This window comes from Pleurodeles waltl, chromosome 6, assembly GCF_031143425.1.
Source record: "Pleurodeles waltl isolate 20211129_DDA chromosome 6, aPleWal1.hap1.20221129, whole genome shotgun sequence".
In the NCBI taxonomy this organism is placed as follows: domain Eukaryota; kingdom Metazoa; phylum Chordata; class Amphibia; order Caudata; family Salamandridae; genus Pleurodeles; species Pleurodeles waltl.
This window is the reverse complement of record NC_090445.1, coordinates 1,590,572,926-1,590,586,865: the sequence shown is the minus strand read 5'-3', so window position 1 is coordinate 1,590,586,865 and position 13,940 is coordinate 1,590,572,926. Positions and strand designations below refer to the sequence as shown.

General features: G+C 43.3%; 1 protein-coding gene across 1 annotated transcript in view; it reads right to left on the bottom strand.

Moving 5' to 3' along the window:
- Nucleotides 1-13,940, bottom strand: part of LOC138301185 (ectonucleoside triphosphate diphosphohydrolase 8-like) — a 362,446-nt gene that overhangs the window by 14,665 nt on the left and 333,841 nt on the right. Inside the window, exon 8 of the mRNA XM_069241410.1 lies at nucleotides 4,522-4,632. Within this exon, the coding sequence (XP_069097511.1) occupies nucleotides 4,522-4,632 (111 nt within the window). The remainder of the gene's footprint in view (nucleotides 1-4,521; nucleotides 4,633-13,940) is intronic.

The window sequence follows — 13,940 nt, the reverse complement described above, 5'->3', positions numbered from 1 at the left end:
TCGAAGCCCATAAAATCAGATACGGTAGAAACAAATTCTAAAGGCATTCTTATTGCTTATTTGCCTTCTGAACTTCAGCATGGTTATTTTGAGGGTGGTACAACACCCCTTGAATCCCTACTTGCAGCAGCTATGCTTGACGAGGCTCAAACATTTTACGTCACTACGTCATTGTCGCTCTTTCTTGTTCCAATCCCTAATACAATGAGGCGTTAACCTTCCTGTGAGGTGGGATACCAGGCCTATGAATAAAGCAAAACCCCATTTTCCTCTCTATGGTCTGTGTTGTCAAAGGCGTAACAGGTGTGTGCGTTGCTTTTTGCACCCCCCTGGGCACTTTGGTATTGAAGGAATTGCTGATACTTATGCGGTCCATTCTGTAATACGAACTGCACCAGTGATAAATGTGCACCAGCATGGTCTCAAGTGGGCATTCCCTCATTTGCATGGAGACATGCCCCGATGTAAAATAAAGGAATCATTTGCCATGCACCCCACCATATTATAGATGGGTGCAGAGGTAAAGATGCCATTGGGAGACATGCACATAGAGTCGTGCACAGTGAGTGCATCTTTTATTGGTGCACTTTAGAAGGGTGAAAGAGGGTCCTACCGACTTCCGAAACATTCACCTGCAGCTGTGTGCAGTCACCTTAATACGCAGGTCAGGTTGCTATCTGCACAGTGAAAGGCCCAATGTGATAGGGCACTTTGTCCCGGTCTGGACCTGGTTCACCCACTATAGTAGTGCTTCTGTTTCTTACCAGTAGATATTGCTATATACTGCCTAGCACTTCCTGTTTTTTCTATCTTCCTAGCAGACAGACTACTCATCTGTCAGCAACAGAATAGGAAATCATCGCTTACAAGCAATTTGTGTTACAAAATTGCACCTGATTTTTTCCATTGTTGCACGAGATGGAGGCCGGCACTGTTGTATGTTGCAGGCAGCGCAATGACTGTGCAGGCTCACAACTGTCTTCTGACCACAGGATAAGGTGGGAGATCCAGTGAAATACAAGTGCTTGCATACTACCAATCACTCAAATGCGTCCCAGAACCAGTGCATTCTGGGCTTTCATGTAAGTTTCCTCAGGGGTCTGCATATCTACCCTTGGATCACAGGGAATGCAGCACGCCCAGCAGGAATGTCAAGCTTCTGGTAACTAGGACCAGTCTCAGCCTGCCTGATCAGCTTCTGCTTCACATGGCCATGTAGGCCTCTCAATATTTATACATTTGTGTGACGATTGTGGATGAAGGTGGGCTTTGGCCATTGACGTGTTTGGATGTTCCATGGCAACACAACAGCTCAGGGAGTCAATCAATATGTCCACAGTACCTGGGGGTAGCTCACTGTATATATTTATGCTTTTCCAGCCCAGGAAACATTTAGGTTGGAAAGAGTGTGTGTTCGACGGATCTCCTGAGCATTTTGAGTGCTTAGGGCACCTCTCCTGTAGCAGCCCACCACAGTAAGCTCATGGGCGTGCTCAGCAAACTAAATATGGCTTACTCCTAAGCCTGGTTTGTGGACAGAGTAGGGCCCCACAGTAATAGGGTATCTTGAGAGGGGACATGCCCACAGCAGCCAATGGCTCTCATATTCCTGTGTGGTAGGTGACAGCCAAGTAAAAGGGTGGGCCGCGACCGACAGAACCACAATTTTCTTTGACTAAAAGATTTCCACCTTATCAGGGATAAGCTGGGTGGATCTTTCAGTCATACTGAAAGGAAAGGATTAGTCCAAGCCTTCTGAAGTTTTTCAGAGCTCTTCTCAGTAGAGAACCAACTACTGTTACTGCTGCTCCCCATTGCTGTCACCATCTCAGCTTGCTGCCACTATGCTGGAGGGAAATGAAGAAGAGACAAGCTTTCTGAGGGACACTTGTCACTGTTTCCTCCTCTAGTAAGACAGTTCATTCAATGGTCCCCTCTCACACTGAGTCTGCATTTACAATGCCTGCTGAATGGGGGGCCAGCCAGCCAGCAGCTGCTAATTTGACTGCTAAAGATTGTCCATTATTTAACCAATACGAATTAAGAGGCCCTGTGAGCTGACATAGAAGAGTGAGATGGCCAACATTTATTCAGCGGTGGGTGGTAAACTCCGCTCCGCTGGCGGAGTTCATGGAGTTTTGGACAGTGGTGTGTACTTTCTGGGACCATTGCTCAATTTCGAACGCTTCAATACAGACGAAGTGAGTATGTGAGGGAAGAGTATAATCCTAATTAATTTGTCTTTTTTTCAATAACTGATGCAGGCGTTTAGACATGCAGGGCAGCTTTGACAGCCTTTTAGTCGATGTACTGTATTCCCTTGCTGAAGCGGAGAGCTGCAGCTTGCAGAGTTACCAATGTTATGCGCTAAGGCACCAGCGTTCAGAGAGAATTGATTATTGGAAGCGATCATTTCCTCCGCAGCCCGGCCGCTTAAAGGAGTCTGTATTGAGCCTCTTGCGTGTTCATGACATGGCCTTGGGGCAGGTCCAACGAGATATAAGTGGAAGGTGAAACCTGACGTGCAAGGTGCAAGCTTGGGCCTACTCATATATGCACCCTGGTCAGCCACGCACAGGTGTCTGCGTTGCTCTGGCTAATGATTTTACAGTACAAATGCTTGTTTAACTTGGATGCCTAGAGCGGTAGAAGGTTTAAGGAAGAGTAAGGCATCCACTGATTGCAGCCATCACCATTCGCACCTTGAATGTAAGAGGTCGACACCGGCTGACTAGTTAAATTATATTTTTCAGCCACGTCGTTCATGCCTTAATGAGGCTGGTCAGAGTAGCTTGATCAAAGACATGCCAGCGTCCAGCACTACCCGTCCATGGCAGCTTCGGGGAGTCCATTCCAGATGCACAGGGAATTTATGGGGCACAGAGGCGCTACAGAGATGGTAGTGGAGCTGCGCCAGCCTTTGCATGTGACGATCAGCGGAATCGGCAGCACTTGGTCCCTCAGTCAGCACATCTATGGGCGGTGCTAAGGGGTGGGACGGATCAAAGACAAGCCGTGCACTGAAGCTGCCAAATACATCGGACCTGACATCAGACTGGCATGCAGCTCCGGGCAGCTCACAGGAGACACCACGAATTCCGGACACATCCGACAACAACAATACAGGCACATTTGTGTGCTGTTTGGACCACCAGGGAACCTGGTAGCAGTTGATCGTTGATGTAAGGAGGGCCAGAGAAGGAAGCCTTTTTTCTCCAACGTAGGCATGATGACTCACGCCTTAACTGACTCCTTAAAACTGTCATAACTGATTTTAGCATCCCCTTCAGCAGTGGGAGGTACTGCATGGATCTCTGCGACAGTCTCCATGAGGATTTCATCTTCCTCATGCTGCCTAATCATTTCCACTTTGTGATAAAGAGCTGTCCTCGGCCGCATCTCATGGTACGTAGTAGTTTCTTCGGGGGGCGGGGACTTTGCCCAAAATAGAAAAGGCAAAATTTGCACACCTGGTGCAAGTCTGTCCTCAGGTACACTGCCCGACACTTCAGACAGTAGAGAAATGGAGTCCTTTCCATTTTGTGTGCATTCTCCAGTGCTGATGAAAGGAGGAAGGCCCAAAGGGGCCACGCCCCATATGGGGCATTGACAGAATTGTTTGAGAGCCGACACAACATTTGGAACGGATGCTCTGTTTCTGCAACCGACGAGGTAGAGGGAACTGTAGGGCCCTGAGGAGAACACCACATGGCATCAAAAATGAGCTCAATGGAACACGTCTAAGTCTGAAAGCAGAGAAAAAAACAATGTAACAATAGAACGGATGACCATGTGCATTATTAATCATGGGTTGATTCACTGTACCTCGTGATTCGAAAGACTTCTTCAAGGAAAAGCAACTTGCAAGCATCCGAGCCAGCACTAGATGGCAGGAGTATGCACAGCATGTATATCTACAGCAAAATGTGCCACAAACATACATTTACTTCAATGGAATGCTAATGAATAAAGAAAATAAGCCCCCTCAAGGCATCAATGGAAGGAAAGAACTCATCAGGTCAGAATGATATGAGACTGAAATGATCCGCAGCAGGACACAAGAATAGCGATGAAAGCCATAAAATGAACAGTAAACTTTAGAAGCAGACAACAAAGCTACTCAATCATGAGTAAGAAAATGACCCAAAGCCCAAGTATATGACATGCATTGGAAAGACTAGGTCTGTCAAGAGCCAGTTATAACTATCTCTAGCCAAGACCTAAAACTGAACACATGGTATGGGCTTTTCAATAGGCTGGCATCCCCCAGCTTGGCTGTCTGGGTTCTCTGCGGTGCATGTTCCTGTCTGGAGTGTACAATATCCTTCAGGAGGAGGAGGTTGTGTAGACTTGCTCCACAGGAAGAGGTCGGATGGACTGAAAAAGTAGGGGGACGAACACCCTCTGCAACAAAACATTCCATACTGTACATTTGAGAGAGACAATCTGCCTAGTTTCCTTATAGCCTCTCTGGACTGCATATACCTTTGAAGTATTCACTCAGTTGCTTTAAGTACCTACCCTATTCCAGTCTTGCAAACAGAAGTTGTCGATGGTGCGTCTGACTGTGCTCATGGACTCTCTGTTGGTCAGGTTCAGGAAATCGAAGATGTAATAAAATGCGGAGAAAGCCTGCAGAGAAACAAGCAGTGGTTGTAACGCTCACAATTTCATTTCCTTTCAATTTTATACGCTTTCTCTGGAAACTCATACTTCCAAATAGGCAATGACAGGCAGAAAAGGAGAACTTGAAGAAATAATTTTGCAAGTGCTTCATTTTTTATTGGTGATTTAGGTGGTGGCAGGGCCCGGTGCTCAGTTAGTTCAGTAGACGTTTATTCGGTTACAGCATATAGCCATAATGCATAACAATAAAAATAATACAACATAAATAAATGAAAATTAAAATAGTGAAAATGGTCTTTAAAACACAAATGCCCATCGAATACATGTAAAGCCTTCCGATAATGATTGCTGCAGCTGAAAATGGCTCACAGACCAACCTACTAATGGAATGTCAAGTAGCTGTAAATATAAGAATGCTGCACTACAATTCTTAACCAAAATGATCTAAGAAAAGGGTCTTAACATTTGGTGCAAACATGTTTAGAAAATGTAAAAAACAAGAAAAGGTGCATTGGTGAATTAATGGAAAAACAATCACAAGGACAGGGATTAGTAATGTCACATTTAATTCAACCCATAGGAAAATAAAGAAAAGAAAAGAAAGTCAAACCTCAATCTCGCTATCAACCAATGACCATAAGAAGCAGAGACAAAGGACAAGTAAAGCTCCGGGCCGGGGCCAGTCTTACATAACAAATGGCACCTGGCAGGGGGTCTGGTGAGTTCAATACCTTCTCTGTTCAAGGTCAAACATAACTCCAGTTTCTCTTTTTGCCTAAAACCGATCTTTGGGCTAGAGGGCACAGAGATATGTGTAAACAGTTCTGGTCTTCGGAGATGATGGCAACATTTTCTGACACACTTGAACAGATGAATTTTTAAGGAAACCATCTAGCTTCAAACAATCTCTATATAGTGGTCGGATTAAACCAAACCAAAGGCAAAGTAATAAGGAAGCAAAGCAAAGATGATCTGAAAGATATGTCAGCTCTAATTCACTGTGGCAAGCAAAAGATGATGTGTCCTAAGCAAGACCCAATAGCTTTTTATAAAAATAATTTTCAGCCATCTAGAAGCCGTTAACATCTTCAAAAGCCCAGATACCCGCACCATAACTAGCTTTGGAAACACTTCCTGTTGTAAATATTAATGATGTGCTTCAATGGTTTTTGACCAATTTTTCTGGAAAGTTAAAAATTGTTCCTTGGGTTCGTAAGAACTGAGATTTCCAAACTTTTCAAAACATCAGACCACTCCATTTAAAACAAGACCAAGATAAACTAAAGTTCCTAACATAGCTTATCTTTTGGTAATGGACGACACACTTTATGGGTTTAGATCTCCAAGAGCCCACCCTTCATAATATGAGACAATGAAAATGTGTTTTTTAGATCTAAATCTTTCATGAACCTAACATAGTCACCCAACAATCTCTGTAGACCAATTGCAGTGCAAGATAAGAGTACTGTGTCGTTTGCATGAAAAAAAGTAGAATGTCTTTATTACAAATCTCCAGTAGTCCTAGTTAAGACTTTTCAAATGTCTGTTCAGCCCATTGGTATATAGTAATATAGCAGTGGGGTGAGGATACAACCTTGCCTAATCTCTCCAATAAATTTGAACCCATCTGAACGCTCACCAGTAACACTGTACCATAATCTGGCAAATAAATCTGATGCTGCAAAAATTAATAATACCCATAGATTCCATAATGGGCTACAGCTTAAGCCTACTAACACAAAGGCCAAACGTAGGTCCGTAAATGCTAAAATTAAAGAATCACTTGTTCCACCCCCTATATTTGTTGAATAGTAAGGGTAGATTAAGACATTGCTCAATCATCCCGAGCCCATCTTTAAAACCATATTGTGTCTCTACCCAAACTTTCTTCTCGTTTGCCCAAAAGAGTAACCGCTCCATGATGATTCTCACCCACAATTTTTACAATTGACTCAATCATCGAAATGGGATGGTAGCATCACGGGTCCGACTGTTGCCCTTTTTAAAAATTGGGATAATAAATGACTCTGAATAATTGTTTACTGGCTTACAAAAAATGTTTTGTGACATGGCCCCAGAGTGACGTATTGCTCTTGTAGAGACACATCGGGTCTCTCTTGGTGCCGGAGGCTCTACCGGAAGGGCTATTGTTCTAGGCTTTGGCAACTTCCTGTGCCTCAAAGGAGGTATTGCTCCTGTTTCCCACAATTCCAAATTTAAAGGCTCATTAAGTCAATCGATTTCCGGGAGCAAGGAGTCTGGCCTGGAGGCGCTAACAGGGTTAAAAAAGGGGACAACAAATACCTTTCAGAAGATACATTGGTCCTTGGATTTACTGGCAATATATAAATTATTCCAAACGTTTTCTCGGATAGCTAATTTCCTGCCCACAGTAGCCACTTTATATCTTATCTCATAAATCTGGCAACTTCCTTGACACCCCAGGGTTTTGATGCATTCCCAGATTTACAAGAATCTGTAAACCTGGGAATGCGTCGAAACCGTACGCCTCCCAGAGCAGACGCAACAAGGAGAAATGTCTTTATTTCTCCTGGTTGTTTACTCTTTCCATGTGTAGAACATTCTGCGGCACACATAGAAAGAGGAAACCCCCTCTCTGGATTGCTTATATGCAGAAAGGTGTCCCTTCTTGCATAAAAACAATCCTGCTGACAGCACAGATACCCTTTCACCATGGTGCAAGGGTGCCTGCGCTGGAGCTTGACAGCAATTTGTGTGCCAGCGCAGGGAGAAAGGACAGAAATGCAATGTATCTTGTAACTGTGGTGCATTTCTGCACCTTCCCTGTGAAGCAGCAAGGTCACTTGGTGCTCTGGCCTGCGCCATAAGGATTGTAAATATGCCCCAGCAGGTATAGTTGTTGTCAATCAAAAGACATAGCTCAATGTAGAATTGTCTCAAATTGAATAATTTGTTAGCAAATTAACCTGGGTTATTAAGTCCTACTTCAATTTTATACCATGTGCAATGGCAAAAACCTTATGGGGCACGATTATTTCTTATTATGGTGCTTACAGGGTCCAGCAGATTTTATATGCAAAGGATTACGGTCATTGAAATGATTGATCAAAATGGAACAGTTTCTCAAATTAACAGTGACAAAGATGGAATCAATCACATTTTGATGACCACTAGGGTGAAAAGTGGAACTACAGTCAACAGTAGATAAAACATCACCGGCCTTATACATATTAACCTCTGCTAAAAACGCAAGTAAGACTTTTCCCTGCTTAGAGACGGCTTAAGCAGAACTTACATCATTGACTTATTAACCCTCCCTGAAGACAGATTATAATTTGAGGAACAAAAGTGAATGATAAAATCACCTGCCAAAATGGCGAAACAGGCCGCACATGTACCAGGTGTGTTATGCAACAAGATATTCACAACTACCTTAGATAGCCCACAATAGTGGAGTAATTGAGCTCTTAAAAGTATTGTTATCAAAATTAAAAAGAAGTAAAGAACCAACATTATCAAAAATTAACTCGACCACTTGCTCTTTGGGTATAAGCCAATGGGCCGTGCCTGAACCTTGTAACTCAGGGTTAATTAGATCCAGAAAAGTAGCCCACCTCTGACTCCACCAGGTGAGGATGACTGTGCCAGAATAGTGTAGGAAGACTAATATTCAAGATTAAATGGATCAGTGGCCTAAGTTTCTTGAAAGATGATAACGTCATAAAATCAAAGGAAATTCACCTATTCATTTTTGTTCAATTTGGATGATGGATTAGCCAGATTCCATGAGATTGCATTTATGCTCCAATCAGAATCAACAGTCATAAAAGCTATATGACTACTCTTAATAGAGGGAAGCACAACACAACATCTGGAGCAGGTTTTAATTCATTGTCTGATATTTGGACCAAGTAAGTTAAAGCATTAGGCAAGAGTCAGTCATTACAGACTAACGATGTCAGAGGCAAAAGCCTATCTGAAGTAGTGACTGAATAAGCAGCACACTATGAGGCTTATTTACCGGCCCCTTTCACAGCTGGTGCGTCACTTTTTTCCCATATAAAAGGGGCTTGTAAATAAGTATTGACAGAGATCTATGGCTTATTTAAAAATTCAGCTCAAAACAAAGTATTCTTGCCAAAGAGCAGTTGCAGCAGCTACATTTTTAAAGTGGTGGGGGCATAAAAAATGTAATTATATATAAAAATAAACTTACCTTCTCAGGACGAACTTCTGCAGCACATGTACACCCGAAGTTCCTCCTGCCTCGCGCTGCTTCCTGGACGGTGGCATCCAAGCCAGTCCCCAAGATATGCGCTCTTGCTGCTTACAATACTAAGCAGCATCAGAGCAATGCTAGGATAGGCTGGAGCAGGTAAATACAATGCTCCATTGGACACCTACAGAGCTGTGCCTCTGCTTCTCAGCTGCCTTTCAGCTGTTGCTTGCAGAAGCCTGAACTGCGCATGTCAGGCTGGCCACAGTGAAAACACCGACCAATCTGACATGCACAGTTCAGGTAACACATCCTTAGGTCATCACACTGTATTGTGAAGGTCAGGGGCTCAATGCCTCCACGTCCCTATGAATGAACCGCCCTTGCCAAAGAGAGATCTCCAAGTGCATCTTCCCCTGAGCAAACAAATCAAAAGGTAAATCAATAAAGAAAAGAATTCTTTTCTTCATATATGACCCTCGCCCACTCTAGTAGAGGCATGCTTCATCATCAGGTCCACCCCAGCCTCTAAACGCCAGGATGGGCTCTACCTCATTTCAGGGAGCACTTGAATATATCCTACTGGAAGAATAAATATAAAAATATCTCACTTTGACTACAGGTGTCCCTTTATTCGCAGTCAGCATGGGTATAGATTAAAAACATATGGGGGATCACTAGGATTTTATTGACTAAGTCCCTCGCTTAAGCCTTCAATATGTTTCAGCCCCTAAAATTGGCCTGTAAGGTCTTGGACCTTCACCAGGACAAATATCATGTAATGGCCCCAGTGTCAATAATAATTCACTCACTGTGATCACACTGTACACGCATTGCTAATCAAATGCATGCATGGAGTATTTTATCTCATGAACAATGAAGTGATGAACTGACGGTGGCAGAAAATTGATAACTAGTAAATCAAATGTGCAAAATGTATACCGAAAAGTGGCTCCCAGGGAGTAATACTTAATTAATTAGAAAATTAGCATCTGCTCCCACTATGAAACATACAGTGATTTATCGCTAGGCGCTGAAGTTGCACTGATGTTCCGACAATGGTGATTTTCTTCCTGGATAAGCCTCTTAACCACCATATCCTAGTTAGTTGGATTAAATAACTATGGCTCATTAGAGGTTACTTTTAGAGGTTGTTCCGTACTACCAATTTCATCATTGATAATCCCAAGAGCCTCTGCAAGAAAATAATCATGCAAACAGGAATGCTTCTGTTTCTTATTGGTCCCCAACACAAGTGGAGAGGCGCAACAGCCTTCCCTTTCTTTGTAGAATGCCAAACCAAAGATGGGGTCCAGCCAGCATCTCATGGCCACTGACGAGCCCCGAACGGGTTCGCCCATGGCCTGGGTACATCCAGCATGCATCCCATGCTGCGAGTGTCCTTGGCGCTATGTATGTGTTAGTAGTTGAGTGATTGTCTCCTCACCATGCGATATTGGTTAATGAAGTCTACAGGAAGACCACCTTTGGCTTTGAAAGCAGAGCAGGAGAGGAAGGCAAACATTCTAGAGAGGGTGGGGAAAAGAATGATAAGAAAACAGGGGCAAAATGAGAGAGAGCAGGGATGATGAAGATCCTGCAAATGTGTTATAAAGAGGTAGAAAGGGTTGGTGGAAAGAATGAGCAATAAACTGAATCAAAGCGAGGCCGATTTCATCATACTTAATTAATTACCTGCAAGAGAGAAGGAAGAAAAACTTTGGGTAATTGCGCCTACGTTTTTAAAAACTTAAGCCCCTCTGACCTTAAGAACAGTGTGAGGGTGCAAAAAAAGACGTCGCACGCTGGATAGGAAGTAGAGAGACGTGATGGAGCCTTGCCCAGCCTCGGCCGCCGCGGCCGCATCCTTGTTAAACCCCCAGAGGCCACGCCCAGCGTCAGGATATCAGCATCCATGTATCTGCTATACATCTTCGCGCACGTGACGTGACACGCAACAAACAGCATGTGAGGAGTGGTGCTCCTATTTATTTATGGGTTGAAGAGAGAACTACGTAATCATTGAGTCTGCTTCAGGACTGGTAAGCAGCATTCGGAAATGCCTGAATAGCAACTAGTTATTGGATTGATGAAGCAAGCGCACCAGATTTAGGGATTATCTGTGCGAGTGGCCAAATAGTTAATTTTAAAGCACAGTTTTACAAATATGTTGAGCAATAAGGCAACATTTTTGCAGGGTGATATAAAGAGAGGCTCATGAAATAGTTTTGTTTATGGCCCAGTGCCCAGGAGAATTTTTTTTCCAGAGCAGAAAACGCTTGTTATGTGTTAGAGTCCTTTAACATTCCCTGCACTGACAGAGAAAGCACTCGACTGCTGCTAAAACTACTGAAAGGGGAGTACCAGGACTGATTGAACTGCATATACCATAATGCCTTCCGAGCACAGGTGCAACATATTTCGTCTTCGAACACTTGTGAAATGCCTTCACGGGCCAGACAGGTCTTTAGTGGGTTTTAGGTACAATGTCATGCTGATTAAATTACCCGAGGATGTTTTTTTTGTACAAGTTTGGGGCTCCTACATTTTTTTAAAAGGTGCTCCTAAAGTGTCTGAAGTGAGCGGCTGAAGTGCGGTATGGGGTTAGGTAACTCCTAGGGGATCTGCATTACAGCAAGTTGTTACTGGTAAGGGACTCACCAGGGACCCCGGGGTGTTTGTTGGATTATTTGGCAAGGCCCCCGAGGGAATGCAGAACAATGTACTGGGGTTAGGTGGTGGAAGGGGAAGAGACCTTTCCTGGGACACCTGGAGGGAGTTGACTAATGGGACACTTTCCAGGTTTAAGTTTGATCAGTTGAGTGCATGGTTTAGAACCTGAGGGTAGACTGAGATTGAGTTGAGTTCCATGGAAAAGAATCTTCAGGAACCCAAGATAAAGAAGGAGGTATTATGTTGGTATCAGTATCTCTTGGAAGCTGCAGATGAAAGCATGAAACTCCCTCCCTTGTCTGGGATAGATACTTGCCAAGCGTGAAGTTTAAAGAAATATGGCAAGTTTCAATGAGCATGCTTTACTCTGTGATTACATCGGCTGCACTAAGGAGAAACCACTTCTTCACCCTTACACAGAGCCTTGTGGACCCTGCTGAAGATGGCCAAGATAAGAGGAGATAAGGACTCAGGATGTAGACGGTGTGGAGTCAGGGAGGCGGATGATGTCCACATGTTCACTAGCGCCCGACTCTGGAAAGTTTTTGGTCAAGTTGTGTGTGAGACAATTTCCGACATCCTGGGAATAAACATGGAGGTAAGACCCACCTTGATTATGTTTGATATGGTGCAGTGAGAGACTGGAGTCGTGCGTCCCTCGAAATCACAAAGTAAGATGATCTTGTACTAGATTTTCCTGTCCAGGAGAAAAGTAGGCAGAAAGTGGTGTCAACCATCAGCCCCAATTTGGTGTGACTGGTGGAAGTCAGTGAGGTATTTCAGGGAACTGAACAAGAGTAATAACGAGGTGGATAATGGGGTATTTTGAAATGTGTTTGAAATCTGATGAAGACTATAATGTCCAATGATTATACCTCTTGATTAGTTTTGGCTGAATAGGTACCGACAAGGTATTATAGACCATTAATTTGACTGAAGTCGACCCCGACATAAACAAAAGGGGCAGTTCAGATCAAGAAGGTACTTATTCGAGGTGATATGAGGACAGAAAATGGCTTTAATAACATGTTGGCCACTTTAGGTCTATTCCCAGGTATACCATATTTGAGCCCATCCACCCTGAAAGCCGCCCACCTTCTCCAATCTTACCAGAGGTTTGCGCTCTGTCCCCCATGGACGGCTAGTCCTATCTTACAAGTGATATTCAAGAGTTCAGAGGTAGCAGATAGGTCTGCTGGAAGCACGGGCTGGGGCAGGGTGTTGTTGGGGGGCTGGCGGTATCACATGTGAGCAAACCCCAACCCCCAGCATGCATAGAATACAAACACATTAACTGTACAATCACTCTAACTAAACAAGCATTAGCAAATGCAACAAGTATTTTGAAGTTATGTCTGTAATACGCACCACAGGCTGCTTGTAATACGCAGAGTTGGGCACATGATGGCACCATTTCTACATATATAAAAAATTGTAGGCACTACGTTTTGTCACATGAAATCAGTGGCAAACTGTGTAACCATGTAATAACCTGCAGTACGATAGTGCTTTCTATGACGACGGATTACATTAGTGCTCGGCAACAAAACAAAATGCTAATACAGTGACTCAGTATTCTAGTCATGGACACCAAAACGCTCACCAGAATCTAGGGCCTAAAGGCAACTCAAGGTGCAGGCGGTAACAGAGTTTTGCTAAACTGGGTATTAAGTTCTATGCAACCAATATATCTATCTTGATCTTAAAACCTGCTCATAAAGGGAGGTTTTGGCTGCAGAGGAAAGCCTGAAAACACTGAAATTCTGCAAGTGTGCTAATCTATACATCCATATTTTGCACCCATACCATACATTCATTACCAATTGCATGCCATCAGACAACACCGATGATATCGCATAATACTTACTACCAATTAGGTTGTCAATTCCATGACTGGTTCCATTCCATATGAAAACAGCAATAGCATCCGAAATGACAACAGAGTCCAAAGTAAATGGTAATATAATCTGTTTTACTAGCTATTGCAAACAACAACCTTTTGTTTACATTCCTCAGTGCACACTGTAGTGTGGACAGAAATTCAATGGTGAGGTATCATTCACTGTAGACAAACGTTTTGCTAAGTCTAATCTTGAGCAAAGCATTTCATACTTGTATACATAATTATACAAAGCAGTAAGCGATTCGTTGGCTATAAACCTAAACCTTCAACTAAATACACTGCAGACTATTCACGGTTATAGAGATGTGATATGGAGAATGTGTCTCAGAAGTACAGTTGCCCCTCAGGAAGCATCTTGGCAAAACTCGAGCAATTCAACTTAATGGAGTGGGTGAAATGTTTGGAGTGTTATTCGCAATACCAAGAGTATTATAGATTTAAAAATCGCTCCTCATAGGTGAAAACTAAATTTATCATAACAGCAGTCACTTTTTTATGAACTAATATCACACCGGAAATAGGACTCGCATACTTTCATTT